This window comes from Vespa crabro, chromosome 1, assembly GCF_910589235.1.
Source record: "Vespa crabro chromosome 1, iyVesCrab1.2, whole genome shotgun sequence".
Classification (NCBI taxonomy): domain Eukaryota; kingdom Metazoa; phylum Arthropoda; class Insecta; order Hymenoptera; family Vespidae; genus Vespa; species Vespa crabro.
In genome coordinates, this window is record NC_060955.1 from 1,150,802 (window position 1) to 1,172,500 (window position 21,699).

A 21,699-nucleotide genomic window follows, 5' to 3' on the forward strand; every position below is an offset into this window, starting at 1 on the left:
ATACTCTTCTCTCTTCTTTTTAACTTACTACTATATTACTTAAGTTACGTCCTCGACGTGAAGCTTTTATCCGTTCTCTACACACACAAACACACACACACATATATATATATAGAACACACAAACCGTATCGAAATATTCCTCATCGTGTTTCTCAGCTTATGTAAAAAGCGTGTTGAAAGCGCGTGAAAAGTCGTCGTCACTTCTTCCATACCGTATATACCATGCAAATACATACATATGTATATACGTATATACATACGTATATATATATATATATATATATATATATACATATATACGCGCACATTGGTATCGTACATACATCGATCTTTTTCAAAAACGTTTCTTTTTCTCTCACGTTTTCTGTGTTTCATCCATCATCATCGCTAACAAAGCTTTAACGGGGTGTCGTTTTTGGTATTCTACCTCGAAAACATTTAAAGATAAAAGGAAAAGAAAAGAAGGAAAGAAAAAAAAAGAGAGAGAAGAAAGGAAAGAAAGAAAGATAGAGAGAGAGGACAAAGTAGAAGCATTGATGTGAATGAAAAACGAGTGAACGAAAATGAGGGAGTATTCGCTTCATTGAAGTTACACGAGAAATTTCACCGAATTCGATTCTGCACGGATATAACATAAAAAAAAAAATCTAGTAAGATCTCTCTCTCTCTCTCTCTCTCTCTCTTTTTCTCCCTCTTTCTTTCTCTCTTTGGGTTTCAGATACACACACAAACAAACACATTCTCTGTTCATTCACAATGACACAAGGAAAATGATCCCAATTAATTTTTTTTTACGTCTTTAACAATTTACGTGATCTCCAATAATCGAATTAATTAATTTAGTTATCAGTTCGATCAAAACCTTTTCATAATCATAGAAAGGTATGATTAGAGGAAAAAGAAAAAAAAAAAAAAAAAAGAAAAATTCATGGAACGAAATATAAATACACGAAGGTAAAATATCGAAGGATATTAATCGACGAATCATCGAGGACATCTAATATCTCTTACATCGTGCGATTAAATAAAATAAGCGTGTTGTATATTAGAATTTTATGCCTCTCCGTATCTTACAGTTGGCACGAATAACAACGAATTCGTTGGAAAATTTATTGATTCTTCTTCTCGGAAATAACTGACATTGTACTTTACTAGTCGCAACTGTGATCAACACAAGAAAATCGTTTTTTCTTTATTTTTTCTCCTTTCTTTTTTTTTTTTTTTTTTTTTCTTCCCCTCTTTCGAAGACAACTTTTCTTTCGTGAAAAGCACGAAACTCATTTGTGAATAGTATAATTGTAATATTCTCTTTTTTCTTATCTTATTCTATTTCTTACTCATCAAAGAAGAATTTAAGTGAAAGAAAAAAAAAAAAAGAAGAAGAAGAAGAAAAAAAGAAAGTAAGGAAAACAATGCGTTCAATTTTAACCTTTTCTTTTTCACTTTAACCTTTTTTCTGTTCGTCATAATTTTATTTTTCTTTACCAAAGTAGAGTTTCGGTAAAAGGTAAAAGACCATGGGAAAAGCAATGAGCAACGTCTTCTTACTTTATGTTCCTGTGTTAATCTTAATTTAGTCGTAACTTCGCTCGAAGCTTAGCTACTGGAAGGCCAATCTCGTAAACCGCTTTACGTCGCTACTGAATCCATTAAGGTTGACCAATAAAAAGATTGCGCTGTATAACGGCGATAAATGGGGGATAAATCTAATATATATATATATATATATATATATATATATATATACATGTGTGTGTGTGTGTGTGTGTGTGTGTGTGTGTGTGTGTGTGTAGATGCATGCGAATATATACATGTAAATACTTACGCATACATTTAGTGTAATATACCTTTCCGAAATCCTAGATTGCCAACTCTTAAACGATTATTGTTTATTATCTCCCATATATTTTATCGTTAATACGAAAGATTTTTCTATGAGATCGTTTTCATATTTCGCCGTAAAAAAAAAAAAAAAGAAAAGAAAAAAAATCCATAAAAAAAATAAGGGGTTAAAGATGTATCAAAACGCAATAGGGATGGATACTTTGAAATCGTACTGGCAAATTTTTTATCACGTAAGAAATTAAAAGTGCCAGACTAACGAGCTCCTCATAAGCGGAATAAACTACGAATGGTCAAAGGATTAAATGTCTCGTACTTTTAAATTGAGATTGAGAGAGAGAAAGAGAGAGAGATAGAGAGAGAGAGAGAGACAGAGGATTTTAAAACTTTAAGCTTTTTGGTCTCTTCAATGAGATCCACTTTTTCATTCTTTCCTTTATTTTTTTTTTTTCCTTTTCTTTTTTTCTTTCTTACTTTTGTTTTGAACAACCAACCACCTTTCGCAATTTGAGAAAAATTTTAAAAGACCACGAAGATCTCTTCTTTTCTTTTTAAGTACGACAAATGAAAAAAGAGGAAAAAAAAATAAAGAAAAACATGGTAACGAGCTTCTTACGAATATTTACATTTCTTATAACTTTATTCTCTCTCTCTCTCTCTCTCTCTCTCTCTCTCTCTCTCTCTCTCTCTCTCTCTCTCTCTCTTTCTATCTATCTCTTCCTATGAGTCCGTGAAATTATTAGCTCGAAAAAATATTCGGATTGGTCTATGGTTTCGAAGCTTTGATAAGAAATTGGAAAGAAAAAAAAAAACAAAAAAAAGAAAGAAAGTATGAATGAAAAAAAGAAAGAAAGAAAGAAAGGAGGATGAACGAAAAGGAAGGAAATACCGAAATTGAAGCAACTAGTTTGAGTCCGTAATCGAAGCTGACTTAATCCCTTTTCTTATGATTGCCAACGGCCTTTTCATAAGAGAAAAAATGAGAGTGAGAGAGAGAGCTTGAAATCGATCAATCGATCGGAAGAAAAAATCCCTTACGATCTTCTTTCAAACACTTTTTTCTTTTATCATTTTATTATTTCTTTTATTATTATTTTTTCTTTTATATATTTTTCTTTCTCTTCATTCTTTTTCTTTTTCTTTTTTTTTTCTTTTTTTCTTCTTTTTTTTTTTTTTTTTTTTTTTATTTATATGCATCCTGAATTTGTGCTGATAAAAGGATCGAACGAAGGATCTTAAGGATCGTAATAACGGCTATCCTCTTTTCCAATAAAGGACGTCGCTCTAAGATCTTTTATTTTTTTTTTTTTTTTATTCTCCTTAAGTTAAGATAATGAAAAAGGATCGAATATCTCTTGGAATTTTATTGTTCCGATACTAATTACGATCTCTACCTCTCTCTTTCTCTCTCTTTTTCTATATATATATATATATAGATATATATATAAGTATATATACACAATAAATATATTCGTCTTCCTTTTTTTAATAAGCTAATTTTGTCCTATCTTTCGACGATGAACGTTTTTGATAATTAAATATTTTTTTCTTTCTTCCTTCTTTTTTTTTCTTTTATCTTCCCTTCTTTTTCCTTCATTTTTTCTTCTGTTTATTCCTTTTTCTCTTCCTTTCAACGAAACTCTGTTCTAACATTACTTTTGTACGAGATTCCGTAGGAAACATCGATGACGACTTGGTACAATGACGTCACGGTTTCCATGGGAACGCCAGAGAACACCCGGTGTGCTAAAGTTAGAGAGAGAAGGAGAAAGAGTGACGTCACACCATTCGTACTTCGACACAAATACAATCTCAACGAGTATCTGCTGCATGTATGCGCGAACGCGCGTGTACGTTTACATTGACATATGTGTGTCCTATGTGTGCTATGTGTGTATGTGCTGTGTGCGTATCTATGTATGGTACGTGTGTGTATGTGTATGTGTGTTACGGCCGAGGTCGGTGCACTCGCAAACGCGATTGCAGCTGCCTTGCATCTGTGCAATGACGTCACGTGAACATCAAATCTTTCTCTCTCTCTCTTTTTCTCTCTCTCTCTCTCACACATACATACACAGACACTTTGTATAAATCTTATCTTTTTTATAGTAACTTAACTTTACACGATTCATCTTTGATCTCAATAGTATATATAGTTCTCTACGACGTTTGAATTTTATTATTTCTAATAGAAATTTTTATTTATAATATAAAATAGAATTGAATTATTTTTCATTATATTTCGCAATAATAATCAGATATTAGCGATATTTAAGAATAATTATTAAATTATGATGATTAAGATTTATATTTTTTATGAAAAAGAAAAAAGGAGAAAAAAATAAGAAAAATGTTTAGAACTTTTTCCTTTTTGTTAAAATATTCGATATTTTTTATTTTTACTTGTTGTTTTTTTTTCTTTTTCTTCTTCATCATCCTCTTTCTTGTTTTTGCTCCTTCGAGCTCCTTCTTTGCTATTATACATAACTTGTGTATAGTGGAATATATCCTGAAAGCAAGTGTATATATGTGTATATATATATATATAGGTGGACGTATGTTTACCGACGTAAGTTGACGAACAACGTGTTTACGCAAGGGTAATACTACTCCTGTCTTGTTTATTACCGCAGTAAGAGACTTACACGAGATAATATTTTTTGTAGTTCTGTAAAACGAGTTTAATTGTTGTGTAGTGCAACGACGTAAGTTCCACGCTTGTGAATCCAAACCATATATATATATGTATATACACATACATATGTATGTATATATGTATATTTGATAGGATAAATAGAAACAATGAAAAATGATATATGATTATATATGTAAGAAGTGCATGTGACAAGCGTAGAGAGAATGAAAAAAAAAAGTAAAAAAAGAAAAAAAGAAAAAAAAAAAAGAAAAAAAAAATATATATATATATAAAATGAAATCAAAAAATGGGAGAATTGTTAAATATAAATATAATAAAGTATTGTACATATTTTTATTTTATTTATTTCTTTTTTTTCGCTTTATACTCTTGTTTTTTTTTTATTTTTTTTTCTTTTTTTTATTTTTTTTTTTTTTTTTTCAGAAAACGTGTTCGACACAGAGAATACAATGATATATTTCATTCAGGAAAACGAGATTTTTCGTAATCCTCTCATATCGTTCGTTCCTGATTGTGATAGTAGTAGTGATACTAGTTGTAGTAATAATAATAATAGTAATAGAACGTACAATCCTATTTCGTAGAATCCAATTTAGGAAACAAATAAAATTATTTACAATTTATCTAACCTCAATTACATATATATGTGTTCCTATTCATATATATATATATATATATATATATATATATATATGTACGTACAGAGGTGAATATTAAAATAAATAAAAGAAAAGAAAAAAAAGAAAAGAAAAGCATAAAATTCTCTTTAAAATTTCAAGATCATACGACATCATTCATCCAATTTTATCGGTGGCGAATATTTATTATAAATTTGATTTATGACCGATCGTAGAGCGAGATCATAGATATCTCCCTCGAGAGAAAAAGAGAGAAAGAGAGAGAGAGAGAGAGATGTAGCGAGAGAAATAACGTATCGATTCAAGTTCAACATTGCGATTCGCTTATCTACGTCTATCCCAAATATTTGTCAATGTCTCCAGTTCTATTCGAGCTTGCCTATGAAACTTGTAAATAGTTATTCCCGCGTTTATATATACGAGACGTGCTTGCCCAACGAATTTCACTATTCGACGATTGTGTCACGTACACATACATTCATACATACATTCATACATATATATGTGTATATATATATATATATATATATATATATATATATATATATACATATGTAGATACTCGAGCGTTGAACAAATCATACGTCAGAATCTTATGAGAGTAACAGAGATGGAAGCTGGAAGAAATCGAGAATGGTAGATGTTAAATGAGAAGAGAGAGAGAGAGAGAGAGAAGTAAAAGGGGAATAGAAGGGGCTGAAGGGTGCAGAAGAAAGATGGGGTAGGATGGATGGGTGGATGGGGGTGGGGGGTGGGGAAGAAGTAGGAGGTATAGTCGTCATTGCAAAAACAAACATCGAAGGCACGCTATTCCCAGAGCATCGGCCGGTCTTATACTGTATATTTAGATGATATATAATCCCTGTCGTACCACAAAGTGCACGCGCGCAGTGCGTCATATTAAATGACGCACCGCGTGCTCTCCTAGCTTGATTCCCTTGGCCACTGACTCGTTCATTAAACATTATTTCAGCCATTATTTTCTTTATCCAGGAAGGATCATAATTTCGGATATCTTACATATGCCGACCACAAATATTCTAATACATATAATCTATGTGTGTATGTACGTAAATATATATGTATCTGATATAACGTGAAAGAAAGTAGAACTAAGGGGGATGATTTGAAAAAAAGAAATGGTTAGGGAGTGAGAGAGAGAGGGAGAGAGGGAGAGAGAGAGAAAGAGAAGGATCATACGTAAGCTGCTGCTATACGAAAATTTACGATCGTCCTGAGTTATTAAAGGATTTTTTTGCAAGTTCGTGCCATCTCTATGATATATAGATTGGTAGGTAGATAGGTAGGTATAAGTTCATGAGTCACAGTGTCAGGTGGAAATTTGAGGATTACATAATCTCTCTCTGTCTCTCTCCCTCTCTCTCTCTCTCTCTCTCTCTCTCTCTATTTCTTTCTTTCTTTCTTTCTTTCTTTCTTTCTTTCTGATTTTCTCTCTTTTTCTTTTCTCTCTCTCTCTCTCTCTCCCCCTCTTTTTCTATATCTCTCTAGCGACATGGCGATATTATCGAGCAAGAAAATATTTCTCAAGATTTATCGTACCTCTCTGTGTATATGTGTGTATATGTTTGTACGTGTATATATGTTTGTTTTCATTAATTCTAACAGCTGTGGCACTCCATTATGACAGATTAACGATCCATATCCAATTTCTGATTTCTTAACGGATTAACCCATATTTGTTTCATGCATTTATGTGTGATAAATTCCACAAATATATTCAGGATAAATGGTATTTAAAATAAATGGGAGAGGAGTAGAAATGGATACAGAGAGTGAGAGAGAGAGAGAGAGAGAGAGATTTTTTCATCTTTGACAGAGGGAAATGTAAAATCGCGATATTATGTATTATGAAAACAAATAAAAAAAAAAAAAAGAAAAAAAAATTAATCTTGATATAAATGTTCCTCGAATCAGCTGATTTCCTCAGTTTAAATCCAATTTTCTAAAGAAAACTTTATACGTTATATATCTTATCGTAGGATATTTGACGTTCAGGAGATTTAGTCTTTCACATTTTCTCTCTTTCTACTTTTCCAAAGTAAGTAAGTAAGTAAGTGAGTAAGTACTTACCTACCGTCTTACCTTCGTCTTTGTAAAGGTTGATTTAAAACGTTTCGTTCAACGTACCAGAGTGAACAAGAAATACGCCTACTGCTTACAATGGAGTTTCTCTCTTTCTGTCTCTTTTTCTCTTTTCTCTCTCTCTCTCTCTCTCTCTCTCTCTCTCTCTCTTTCTTTCTTTCTCTTTGGATAGCTAAGACGATATTGTATAGTTCGATTGAAGGTTACCTAGGATCTAGTAAAGTAGATTTTCGTCTAACGTCTGATTAAAGTTTTCCTTCGTTCCTCGAATACGAGGATTATTTTCATTATAAAATGTATCTACTTTTAATCTTTCTTTTTTCTTTTTTTCTTTCTTTCTTTTCTTTTTCTTTTTCTTTTTTTTCTTCTATTTTCCGTTATGTATCGTAAACTCCGTTAATCTTGTATACCTTTTTATTAATATTCCTAGTCACGATCTCGGAGAATAATATAATGATTATTATTAATCCTACAATATATCTTAACCGAGTAACTTAGAATATTTAGATTAGCCTGTATTAGGAACGAGCTTATATGATCACACGAAATCGTTCATTTTAAAATCGATAAAAACATATATCGTAATAATGTGTGAACGATCGAAATTGTATTAATCTAATCTAGTAATTAATTCGACGTTAGAAAAATTCTGTTTCTTAATTTTTTTCTTCCTTTCGGTATCGTATAAAACGATTATCGATTTTATTATTGGAAGAGATCAATATTTAATTAATATGCAAAAAATTTTTTATACAATGCATTCTCATTGTATGAATATTTATATTCGTTAATTATCGTTACCCTCTTAAAAATAAATAAAGATAGAAAGAAACAAAGAGAAAGAGAAAGAGAGAGAGAGAGAGAGAGAGATCATTGTTGCAATTCAACGAGGGAAAAAAAAAAGAAAAAAGAAAAAAAGTGAAGGGAAAAGGAAAAAAGGGAAAAAAAGAAAAAGAAAAAGGGAAGCCTCTTTTTAAAGAATAATTCTTTGACATAGACGAGTATTCTCACTCGCGTCTTATATTCTTGATCGTTCGTAGAAAAGGAAGAACACCGAGAATTTCTTTTTATCTTTTAGACGATGAAAAATGCGAGATATATGTGCTTGAACTATGTCCTCTTTCATCGTTTAAACGAGAAAGAAAGGGAAAGACTTTTCATTCGTGAATACAATCGAGAGAATTTAATATTCGACTTTTTATATCTTTACACGTGGAAACGAGAATATTTGCTTGTATCCTTTTTTGTTTTCTTTCTTTTTTTTTTTCTTTTCTTCGATAAACGATAAATATTCAATTCTTTAAAAGATATATTTCTCTTTCTTTCATTCATTCATTTATTTCACTTTTTGTTCTTATCTATTTCTATTTCGATTTGATCTTTAACGAGATCGTTGAGTCGTAAATAGAATGTAGAAGTAGAGTTGGTAATGGGACGAAATAAAACTAGGATGAAAAGGAAATAGAAATAGATAGATAGATAAATAGATAGATGGATAAATAGATAGATAGAAAAATCGTGTAATAGGTTGGAAAGAGGTATGAAGGAAGGTTGCGAGTTCTAGGCGAGGGTAAAAAGCTTATTATGTTTGACCAGGGTGTGGATTCTTGTCGTAAGAGCTTTAATTGAAGTCACCCCGGGCCGACCTTTAAGGTCTCCATGATAGTACATCGGACTAACCGGACAATCGTACTATCCTCGGGTCTCTATTTTTAGTATATAAATTGTTGACATTACTCCTTCTTTACCACCCTCATTCCTTCTCTCTCTCTCTCTCTCTCTCTCTCTCTCTCTCTCTCTGTTTCTCTTTACCACTACTCCTGTCTTTCACTTCATCCTTCATTCCTTTTATTCAGTCTTTTTCTAAGATACCTCGCTCGTAGACCTTAGTCGTTTAGTCTTAAGTATATTTCTTGTCGTATCACACGTGAAACCCTTGGATCTATTCTTAGAACATATCGTTGACCTTAGCCAACCACTAAACCGATCATCTTTTATATATATATATATATGTACCTTATATGTATATATATATGTATATGTACCTTAATTTTTATCAATCAATTAACGTTGAAAGAGAAGATACCCTTTCGGCTATTGGGAATAGAAATGTATTTAAGTCGGAATAACAAAATTATGAAGAGTACTACTTGTTAAGAATATCACGATCGTTTAATTTTAATATATTTTATATATTAAACGTTTTATTAATTTCATAATTAATCATTAATAAATAATATGTTCGATTCGTATCAAAATTTTTTCCTTCGTTGTGTGCGTGTATTTGTACTTTTTTTTTTTTTTTCTTTTTGGATTGTCTGGTTCTTTTTTTCTTTTCTTTTCTTTTTCTTTTTCCTTTTTTATTTCTTTTTTTTTCCTTTTTTTTTTTTTTTTTGTTACAATAGCAAGAAATATCGATCAGAGAGAGAGAGAGAGAGAGTCACTAATCGCTGTTCAATTTCTCGTTTCCGTTCATTTTAAATGCGGATTAACTTGCACACGCTTATCTATCCGGACGTTCGCTTTTCCGGCTCGATTCTTTTTCCGATGCTGACAGGAACCCGATGGAAGCCGAAGAGAATGACGATGAGTTTGACCGTATCGATGATGTAGGGTCACCGCTTTTAGACATTTTGCGATACGTACGACGGTATGTATGTATGTATGTATATGATTCGATCCATAATACCGAACCGGGTCAATTGCTATTTTCGATCAAACCAAGAGATTTCAGTCTAAATGAGAAAAAGAAAGTGTGAAAAAGAGAAAGAGAAAGAGAGAGAGAGAGAGAGAGAAAAAAAAGAATATAATAAATCCCATAATGATGAGATTTCATTTTATTTGCTGTTATTCATCGCTACATATACATATACCCGCTGCATGTATTATACTTTATTATTCTCTACTGTGTATTAATGAACTACCATGAACTTTGTACCATGCATTATTCATGGACCATCATCAAGATCGGTTATTTGCCATCATTAAAGTTCTAACGGCCTTTAGCGAACTTATGCTAACATGAAAATTATTGATATTGCATTTGCGAACAATACCATCTGCGGTATTATCATCCGACTAATTTGAATGCCGTCTAAATGAGATCGAATGCGTAATATATCATGGATTCTTTATTTCGAACAATTTCTTTTTATTTTTTTCTCTCTCTCTTTTTTTTTTTTTCCTTTCTTTTTTTGTATTCTTATCAAAATATCGTTAGACATACAATATATAGAATTCCTGTATCTATACGCGCGTGTATGATAGAATATTATCTTCGTAAAAACAAAATAATAAACAAATACGTATGTAAATATTGAATAATATTGAATATGATGTACGATGATATAGTTCTTCTTCTTCTTTTTTTTTTTTCTTTTTTTTTTTTTTTTTCTTTTCTTTTTCCATAATCGAGAAAATATCTTGTCGTCGAAATGCCGATGCACGAATACGCTTTACGATTATTCGGTTGATATCACGATCAAATCTAATATCATCCCCTTAACTCTCAACCAATCTTCTTTTATTTTATTTCTTTGTTTTCTTTTTTTTTTTTTTTTCTTTTTTTTTTTCTTTTTATTTTAGAACTCTGTTTTTCTTCCTTTTTTCTTTATCGTTTCGAATTTACACGACGAATGGAAAGAAGGTCGTATAAGAGGAGGACGATCGGACTCATTTCCTTGAATCGAGTTGATTTCCCTGGACTCGTCGTCTGACTTCCGACAAGAGAACGTGGAAATTTCCTAAGCTTATCTCGGCTACATCACGATCTTCCATCTCTCTCTCTCTCTCTCTCTCTCTCTCTCTCTCTCTTTTTCTCTCTCTCTCTCTCTCTCACTGTCTGTCTGTCTGTCTGTCTGTCTGTCTGTCTGTCTGTCTGTCTCTACTTCCTTCTCCCTTCTTACGATTATCGTCTCTACCTACTAGACATTCGAAGGATGTGATTCTCAAGAGAGAACTTCTCTTTCGCTTTTCATTTGCTGACCCGTAGCATCGACATGTAATAGGCAAAAAGAAAGAAAGAAAAAAAAAAAAAAGAAAAAGAAAAAAAGAAAGAAATCAAGAGATCAAGAGATCGACTTTTATTTCAAAATACAAAATTAAAAGGATTAAAAGAGAAAAAAAAGAAGGAAAGAAAGAAAGAAAGAAAGAAGAACGATAACGTTTGTTAAGCCTTTTTTAAAAGGATTTTACACGAGCTAGATCTCGAATAAGATCGGTCGTGTATCCAATTCTAATTGATCTAACTATAATTGGCATATGGTTTATGTGTTTTTTTTTTTTTTTCTTTTTCTTTTTTCTTTTTTCTTATCACAAAAGAGAATCTCTGAAGAGACATGAATGGGAAAAGAGAGGGAAAAAAAGAAACGAAAGAAGAAAAGAAGTAGATGAAAGAAAAAGGAAGAAAAATTGACAATAAATATTATCACGGCGAGTAAAAAAATGTCGTCGTCGGTTGTTGTCCTTGAGATACTTCGCGTAAATATGTGTACATATATATATATATATAAAAAGGATAAAAAAAATTGAAGGCTACTTCAAAGCGCAACGTGAATCTTCGGATCGGTGCGCGTGCAAGGAAAAAAAAAAAAAAAAGAAAGAAAGAAGAAAAAAAAAAGAAAGAAAAAGGAAGAAAAAAAGAGAAAAGAAAGAAAGTAGAAAAAAAGCAAATAATTTATTTATTCTTTAATCACGAGAGAAAAAGATGGGGTCGTTGAGGAGTACGTAGGGGAGGATCAAACCTTTATTAAACTTTTTCCTTCGAGTTTTCCCTTCAGGAATTTTGTCGATGAAAGAAAAAAAAAAAAAAAAAGAAAAGAAAAGAAAAAAAAAAACAGAGAAAGACGGAAAGAAAGAAAAAGAAGAAGAAGAAGAAAAAGAAAAAGAAGTAGTAGTAGTAGCGGTAGTAGTAGTAGTAGTAGCGGTAGTAGTAGTAGTAGTAGGTAATCCCTCGAAAATAGCAGGTTACGACGTCGCCAGGGGAAGGCTGACGTCATTGGCATCGTTCTGACGTCACTATCGAAGGACGACGGGGGGAACCCCTCTTACGTTACGATATCATCATTCAGAACGTGCTCGTTTCTATTCCCTTCTCCCTCTCTCCCAATTTTTGAATTTAACCCCTCTAGAACTTTATTTTCAACGTTAACCAACCTCACCCTACGTAACTTCGAAGCTTAATGGCCGTGTCTTGTCTCATTCATGCGGATACATTCCATTGCGGCCGACGTGGCCGGCACAAAAGCGTTCTACTTTTCTCTCTCTCTCTCTCTCTCTCTCTCTCTCTCACTCGAGTTAGTATCAACGATATGATACCTCCTTTGCAATAACGTCTTCAAACGAGAAACTATTTTCTCATCCTCTTCTTTCCTTCTCTCTCTTTCTCTCTCTCTCTCTCTCTCTCTCTCTCTCTCTCTCTCTCTCTTTCTCTCTATCTCTATCTGTCTCTCGGTAGTATCGGTAAAATCGATGCAATATTTTCTACGAGGTTGAACGAGGATAAAAGTTGATGTCACGTGTTACGTAACCACCGAGATGCAATTCGTTGCCTATTCTTAAACCTTGGAAATGCTCGTAAAGAAGAAGAAACTGGGAAATTGTTCCTTTTTTTTCCAAGATCCAACCAGATTGCCCACAGTAGACGCGTTGTTATACGAGGACGAATAAAGTATCACTTTTATCAAAACTCCTGGTGGACAATGTACCTTGAAAACTACTAGTCTTACGTAACGTTCAACCTTATGGATAAAAGGTATATTTCGTCGTGTTTTTAATCGTCAATCGATCGTCAATCGGTATAAATTATAAAAGTTGTAAAAATTATTTTCCAATCTTTATTGATAGTAATATTTAGATCGTCGTTCAAAATCCTTGTCATGATTTTTTTATAAACACCGTGTATATTATTCTGATCAAATTTTATATATATATATATATATATATATATAGATATATGTATATATATGTATGTATTTATATATGTTTGTTTATAAATGAAAAGTAATTGATCTTTTCGAATTGTCATACTTTTGTAATTTGTCGATTGTAAAACATCAAAGAAGACTATTTACATTTCAGTAAGTAGTCTGACTCAATTGCTATTACCAAAGGCAATAACCATCCACTACTAAAATGTAAGACAATTCTCAGTAGTACGAGCAGATATTTGTCAGACATTTTCTAGAGACTTATACTCCCACGTACATATATATATATATATATATACGTACATTCCGACGAGCAATAGTTCTGTTTAGAAAATATTCCGATTTTTTTTTATCTTCGATCTTTTTTTGATTCTTTCTTTTTTTTCTTTTTCTTTTTTTTTTTTCCTTTTATTTTTTTCTTCCTCCTTTCTCTTCGAAAAAGATAAAAAATGAATTAACGTTCCATGACATTAGCATGTAATTTTAAAACTTACACGGTATTTTTTACAATCTTATATTATTCTTTTACGTTGGTAAGGAAAAAAAAAAAAAAAGATAAAAAGTAAAAGTTTAATTTATTAATAAAAAATAACTGTTTGCCAAGTACTAAATTCTTAAAATGTAATATAATTATATAGGATGAATCGAAGTTTTCTAAGGGTGATTTAAAATCAATTATTTTTCTTCTTTTTCCAGATTTTATGAGCTCTTTCTTTTTTTTTTCTTTTTTCTTCTTTTTTTTCTTGTTCTTTTTTCTTTCTTCCTTTTTTTTTTTTTTTTTTCATCAACAAACTACAAGCCTAGAAACTTTCGTACCGCTAACTCCACTGATAAAAGTTATAGATAGTAGTAATACCATAGACCAGAAATTATAGCATAATTATATTAGCATAAGTTGTACATAACAAAATGTTATATTATCTACCATAATGTTCCTTAATACGTTCTCCACCTTTATTCTACCCTTCTCACCTCTTTATCGTAAAACCCATAGAATTACAGAATCAAGAGAATAAAATAAAAAAAAAAAAAAAAAGGAAAAAGGAGAACGAAAAAAAAAGTGGTGTTTAATTTAAAATACAATCTCATGGAGACATTATTCCAAGTGAAAAATAATGAACGGTAATATTTATATATATATATATATATATATATATATATATATATATATATATATATATATACCTAAAGAAGAATAAGAAGAAGTAGAATAAATAGAAGAAAAAGATGAAGAAAACGACGTGGAAAAGAAAAGATAAAGGGGGAAAAAAAAAAGGAAAGAGCAATTTCTATTCAGAAAATTTCAGCAATTTAAAAGAAAGGAATCCGAGAAGTAGAGGACGGGATTAACGAAGTGTACTCAAGTGGGTATCTCGAAAGCTTTCATTTCGACTTATCGCTTTGGATCCGTTACGATTTCATTTACGAGGAGGATCATCCGAACGAGAGGGAACGAGTATATATATATATATATATATATATGTATATATATATATATATATATATATATATATATATACCGAACATTCGATCGATTTCATGTTACGATTCTCTCTCTCTCTCACACACACACACTCGCTCTTCTTCTCCTTCCTTCCTTCCTTTCTTTCTTTCTATCTTTTCTTGCTCTTCTTTTTTTCCTTTCTTTTATCTTTTTTTTTTCTTTCTTTTTTTTTTATTTTTTTTTTATTGTTTTTTTTTTTTTTATTTCTTTTTTTTTCGTCCTTTACAGAAACCGCGCCCTTTCGCTTTGTAAGCGTAGTCCAGCCTCGACCAAGGAGGGTGAGAGTTTATCGCTAAAAGCGCAAGTTTAATGGGAAAAAGGAAAGAGAGAGAGAGAGAGAGAGAGAGAGAGAGAGAGAGAGAGAGAGAGAGAAAAGAAAAAAAAAAGAAAGAGGAGAAGGCGACGCCCTCCGTCCTTGAAGAGTGGCGTCGATAAATGTCATACAGTAAAGCAGAGAGAGAGAGAGAGAGAAAGAGAGAAGTGGAGGACAGGAGGAGGCAGAATGGGTGGGAGAGGGAGAGGGAGAGGGACAGAAAGCTTTCTGCTCGAGAAAAGCTCGAAAGTGAGTTGTCTCTTGGTTGTCAGCTTTTTTCTTTTCCTTTCTTTTCTTTTCATTTTTCTCTCTCTCTCTCTCTCTCTCTTCTCTTTTTTCTTTTTTCTCTTCTTTTTTTCTTTTTTTTTTTTATTTATTTATTTATTTATTTATTTATTTATTCTTTCTTTTCTTTTTTTTTCTTGTTTTCTTCTTTTTTCCCCATATAAATATCAATGCAGAAATGGAACGCAAATTCTATTTGTTTAGAATCGTTAACAAAATCTAATTCGACTTTTATTAAGCTTTCAATGTTCATCGTTTTTTCAATACTTCATGATACTTTTCGATTTCTCCTTTTTTTCTTTTTTTTTTTTAAAAATGCTGATTAAACACGGGGGATTAAAAAAAATTGATACGTGCGATTAATTGTTATCAATTATTATTATTATTATTATTATTATTATTATTATTATTATTATTATTATTATTATTATTATTATTATTATTATTATTATTATTATTATTATGATTATTTGAATTGTCTTACAAAATGTATTCGATCTAATTTAATCCCTAGAGATATTATTATTTTCAGGATTAATTCTTTATTTTATCAACGATTTATATTGCATTATAGATTACAGTATATGTATATATGGTATAGCATTAATCGTCGTACGATCGTGAGTTATCGATTCGAAAGTAAACGAGTTTGGAGACTCTTTTAAAAGCTTTCTGAACGATTATTCCGATCGCATTATAATTAAATATGTTCTTGAACGAACGATACATAGATAAATCATAAGGAAATTTTTTTTTCGATAGTGCATAATTACCGAGTTTATCGAATTCAATGGATAATAGTATTCGACAAGATCGAAACTTATTAACGTCTCGATCAACAGGTATCGAAATGATCATATCCTACATTTCTCTCTCTCTCTATCTCTATCTCTATCTCTATCTCTATCTCTCTATCTCAGTCACGCGATTAAATGAAATTCGTTTCTCTTATAATTTTATCGTTTTTCTTCATTCAATTTTTCTCTTTCACTTTCTTCTTTTGTTTTCTTAAATACGTAAAAAAAAAAAAAAAGAAAAAAAAGAAAACAAACAAAAATAGAAAGCAAACCCCCCCCCACCGCTTCCCCGAATAATATTATATTATAAAAATATCGCGTATAGGTAATAATATTATAGAAGAAATTCTTTTATGCTTTTGAGTTTTACGTAAACGGATTTTTTTGTTTGCGCTTGAACGTATAATCGATCTTTCCTTTTCCTTTTTTTTTTTCACTTTCTCTCTCTCTCTCTCTCTTATTTCTCGTCCTTCGAGACTCTTGAGACCGAGGAACGGGATTGCCTTGGTAAACACAAAGTAGTCATATTTTTTCAGGATTGCTTTGTAAATGAAAATTTCTCTTTACTCTATTATTTTAATTAATTTTTCTATCCTCTCCCCCTTTTTTCCCATTCCCTCTCTCTCTCTCTCTCTCTCTCTCTCTCTCTCTCTCTCTCTCTCTCTCTCTCTCTCTCTCTCTCTCGAGGAAATACTCAAGTCAGTCACAGTGTCGTGTTTTGAGAACATCATGGATATCTCACGCAATGCTTGACCTACAAACTGAATATTCGAAACGTCATTCTCTCTTTCTCTCTCTCTCTCTCTCTCTCTGTCTCTCTATTTACCTATATATCTGTATCTTTATCTTATTCGAAGAGTTTCTAATCCGTTTCATTTAATAATTATCATTCTTAAAGGCGGAAACTGTTCTCGCGAATGATAATAAAGGAATTAAGGTACCATTTCATCTTGAAATACGATGGCAACATTGAACTATCGTAATAAACGTATTTCATGGATAATAACGGCGATGCGCAACGCTGCTCGGTGATTCGACGAATGGCTTTAGGTAAACACAAGTTAATTGCATGAAACATCGATCGATCGATTAGTGCCAATGTTAGCGATGCTATGATGGTTCGTAGGCTTTAATGTAGGCCGTCGATTGCTATCGCGAGGAATGGTCAATTTGTCGAAAAACCAATTGGCTTTCGTCATCTTTTTTTTTCTTTTTTTTTTTTTTTTTCATCGAAAATACGACAACATTTTGTCCGTGATGGAAATATCACCTCTTTCTCTCTCCCACTACTTTATATGCTTCGTTAGGTGAGATTAAAAGTTTATTCTAAAGAGAGTTGTCTATTAAATACAACAAAAGAAAAAGAAAATAAATAAATAAATGAATGATTGAGTGAACGAATGAATAAATAAATGATAATAAAAATTACACGAGTACAATCAATCAAGTTTTATTGTTTTGTACTACTTGTGAAATGTATTGCAAATATATATATATATATATATAATGAGAATTTTATATTAATAATATATCATCGTTCATATTTTATGTTTACGAGATATTTAACGAAGATATGTCTCTAAATAAATTAAAATAAAAAACTGTAAGCGGTCGATTTTTTTCTTCTTCCTTTTATATATATATATATATATATATTGCAAAATAATTTTCTTCTACTTTCTTGTAAAGTGATATTGCAATAAATATGTATATCTGTATTCAGATATAGATATATATATATATTTTTTTTTGTTTTCATATAATTGTTTTTATTTACATATATATCTATCTTTACAGGACATCGATTATGAAGGTTTTAGAAAATTTCTGGATACCTATCTCGAAGTCGCGACACCCGATGAACTCTCGCGTCACCTTTTTCTCTCGTTCGTTAAAAAGGATTCCCGTGGTGTCGATGGCAAGGCCTTTAAGGTATGTATGTCATAAAAAGTAACAATATCATAACTTTAATATATATATATATATATATATATATATATATATATATGTATGTATGTATTAAATCTGGGGTTGAAAGGTTATAGGTTGAAGGTTCAATCGAAAACTTGATCTTTTAGAAATAGAAGCGAATGGATAGTGTAGATTGAAGGAAAGAAAATATACGAAAAAAAAAAAAAAATAAGTAAATAAATAAAAGAAGGAGAAGTAGCAAAAGAGAAAAAGGAAATTTTTCGAAAAATATTCGTTTGTTGTTAAAGAATCCTTTTGAAATTGATCTCTCGATAACTACGATGTTAACGCGTCCGGATGAGATTTCGTTCTCGTACTAACGTACCAACGTAAATTAAAAAGGATTAACGTGTGTCTGGCTTGGAATGAACGGATTGGATTACGTATCGCTTACATGTCGAAAGACTTTATGATGGGGACGGCGAGTAATGGAGAGACGGGGAAAAAGTGATGGGGGTTGGAGGGTGGGAGAGAAAATGGAGAACAAAGAAGGAAGGACGAGAGACCGGACTGAATTAGGTGAAAATTTATTTCGAACGGGAAAGGGATCGAGGAGGATTTTTTTTCTTTCTTTTCCTTCTTTTCTTTCTGTATTTTTTCTTTCTTTTCTTTTTTTTTTTTTTTTTTCTTTCTTTCTCGACCCATTCCGACCTTCGTCGATTATTTAAAAAATCGTATATACGTATATAATCGGATATACGAGAGTCGAATCGGAAGAATAAATATATCCTTGATTGTAATGGAAAGGTGAGAGAAGGTGAAAAAAGAAGTAAAAAAAAGAAAGAAGGAAAGAAAGAAAAAGAAAAGTAAAGGGAAAAACAAAAAGAAAAATTGAAAGCGAATACAGATAAGAAGAAGAAGAAGAAGAAGAAGAAGAAAAGGACAAAGGATAAAGTTAAAGTTAAATCGGCCGAACGAATTTGAAATAATCATTATGTAAAGGATAAAGGAAATATTACTGTATTTATTCTTTTCATCGTTGAATATTATTATTTCCTTCTTCTTCTTCTTTCCTCGCTGCTTTTTTTTTCTTTCTTTCTTTCTTTCTTTCATTCTTTTATTTTTTTTTTTTTTTTTTTTTTTTTTTAGGAAATGGCTGTGCTCTCGTCGACGACTGCATGCGCGGCGATTACTTCTCACACAACCTCGAGCAGTAACGTGAACAGCACTGGATTATCGGGTGGAGGAGCATGCACTGATAGCCACGTTGGTAGTTCCTCGTTGGTCGACAAAATTCATGGACTTACGGAAAAGCTTCAAGCTCTGGGACACCACAGAACCGAGAGCGAAGCCTCGTCGAGAACGAGAACCGGTAATTCAACGAATTTCTATATGCCACGTTTTTATTCATTCCTTCGTTATCATCTACCCCCTACATTTCTTTTTCTTTTTCCTTTTTTTTTTTCCTTTTTTTTTTCCTTTTTTTTTTTCTTCTTCTTCTTTTTCATATTATACCACTCGCATATTTTTCCATCGCATGCAATAATACTCCAAGGATATATCTGTCATTTGATTTCATTCCTCATAATTACATAATCGAATTATTATTTCGTATGAAAGTTAAGAAAAGAGTCCCTGTTTTTTCTTTTCTTTGTTCTTTTTTTCTTTTTTTTTTTTTTTTAACGTGACCACGATTCTTTTATTCCTCGATAATTAGATTTCATGATTATTGCAAAAAATTGTTCGGTCTTTTCTCTGTTCGTATCTTTTTTTCTTTCTTTCTATCTTTCTTTTTAAATTCGGTAGCGTCGCAATAAAAAAAAAAAAAAAAAAGAAAAAAAAAACAACAACAAAAAGAAAAAAGGAAGAAAGAAGAAAAAGAGAAAACAAACAAAAAAAGAAAGAAAGAAAGAATAAAAAGAAAGGGTGACAACGTTATAAATTACAAAATTCATAAATATGATGATGGCGGACGGATTTGAAATCGGATTGGAAGGAAATGCGAAGTACGAGTGATGTGGCATTTTGAGAGTAGGGCCGAAGAAGGGGGATAATAAAATAGGAAGCTCTACGGGCGATTAAGGAAAAAAAAAAAAAAAAAAAAAAAAAAAAAGAAAGAAAGAAAAAAATAGGAGAGAAAAAAAGAAGAAGAAAAAAGGAAACGATGCGAGAGTAGAAAAACCGTCGTTACGATTTCCCTCTCGAGGTTTAAATGTCAGGAGGCGTCGTAGTATTTTCGTTGGGACAAGGGAAATCCTTCGATCCTACCCCACCATTACCATCCCACCCTTCACTCATCCCCCTCCACCCCATCCTCACACCCCTTTCCTCCTGCTGCCAGTACTTCCACCTATCCTTGCCCATCCTCTTAAAAATAGGTCAACGGGAAAAATAACAATGATGCCAGGTATTATCGCATTGAGAGTCGTCGACGTTATCAATTTCTCTCTCTGTCTCTCTCTCTCTCTCTCTCTCTCTGTCTGTCTCTCTCTCTATCTCTTTCTTTCTCTCATCGTTTTTCTCGACAACAATCAGTATTCTGGAATTTGATTGTTATTCGTAAAGAAAGCACGGCTCTTTAAAATAGTGTCGATCTCCTCGTTGATTTTCTCCTTAAAAAAATTTAATGACTGACAGACATATTTTATATTTTTATCCTTATATCTATTTTTATTACACATTTGTGATTCTTTATTTTCTTTCTGTTTACATTTTTCTTTTCTTTCCTATTCTTTTTTTATTTTATCCCTCCTTCACTTTTATCGCTCCAGGGAGAATATCTTCGGGGAAATAACTTTTCTTAAACTAATTTACACACACACACATATATATATATATATATATATATATATATATTTTTTTTTTTTTTTTTAGAGATATATTTCATATAACGTGCGTCCCGTTGTCCCGTTGTCCCGTTTGTTCTTCGAGATACCAATGAAGGGACGTGAGAAAGAAAATAAAAAAAAAAAAAAAAAAAAAAAAAAAAAAAAAAGAAAAAAAAGAAGAAGAAAGAAAAAAGGAAAAGAAAAAGGAAAAGGAAAAGAAAATTGTTCACATATATTGTTTTCTCTTGTTTCATGTGCTGACGAACGATTTTAGGAAGCGTACATCCAATGCTGACGGTAACGCGAACGTCCTACAGTTGTCACGACGTTCTCGAGAAGAAAAGCACCGATAGCAGCCCAAGTCACAGTCAAATGTCACGAAATTCGTCGAGGAAGTCGAACAATTCGCTTCTCGTCAACAACGGGAAATTGGAAGGTACGAGAGAGAAAGAAAGAGAGAGAGAGAGAAAGAGAGAGAGAGAGAGAGAGAGAGAGATACGACGAATAGAAAGAGCGAGAGAGAGAGAATATGTACATACCATCGATTTCAATATTGACCGTCGTCGTCATTGTCGTCGTCGTCGTCGTCGTCGTCATTGTCGCAACGAATGGTTCACGACATTGGTTCTCGATTGGTCGCCTCCCATTTTGATATACACTTAACGTGCCAACTTTGGAAATAATTCAACTATTTTGCCTCGAGCAATATACGTTTTCTCTTTGCCATTTAATCGATTTATTCTAAATAAATTAATATAGTTGGAATTTTTTCAACAAAAAAAAAAAAAAAAAAAATGGCTATTCAAGATCAAAAGATGAATGATTCATTTCATTTCATTGTTCATTTATTTATCGACATTGAACGATAAACGTTTAATCCTAATCATTCTCTT

At 31.8% G+C, this 21,699-nt stretch overlaps 1 protein-coding gene across 2 annotated transcripts in view; it reads left to right on the plus strand.

The window, feature by feature from the left end:
- The window catches only part of LOC124424371 (diacylglycerol kinase 1), an 82,512-nt gene that overhangs the window by 50,751 nt on the left and 10,062 nt on the right, over positions 1-21,699 (plus strand). The window contains exons 4-6 of one of the 2 annotated variants that reach the window (XM_046963321.1): positions 17,865-17,999; positions 19,128-19,350; positions 21,081-21,242. In XM_046963321.1, coding sequence (XP_046819277.1) covers positions 17,865-17,999; positions 19,128-19,350; positions 21,081-21,242 — 520 coding nt within the window. The remainder of the gene's footprint in view (positions 1-17,864; positions 18,000-19,127; positions 19,351-21,080; positions 21,243-21,699) is intronic. The other variant, XM_046963331.1, reaches the window with a different exon arrangement.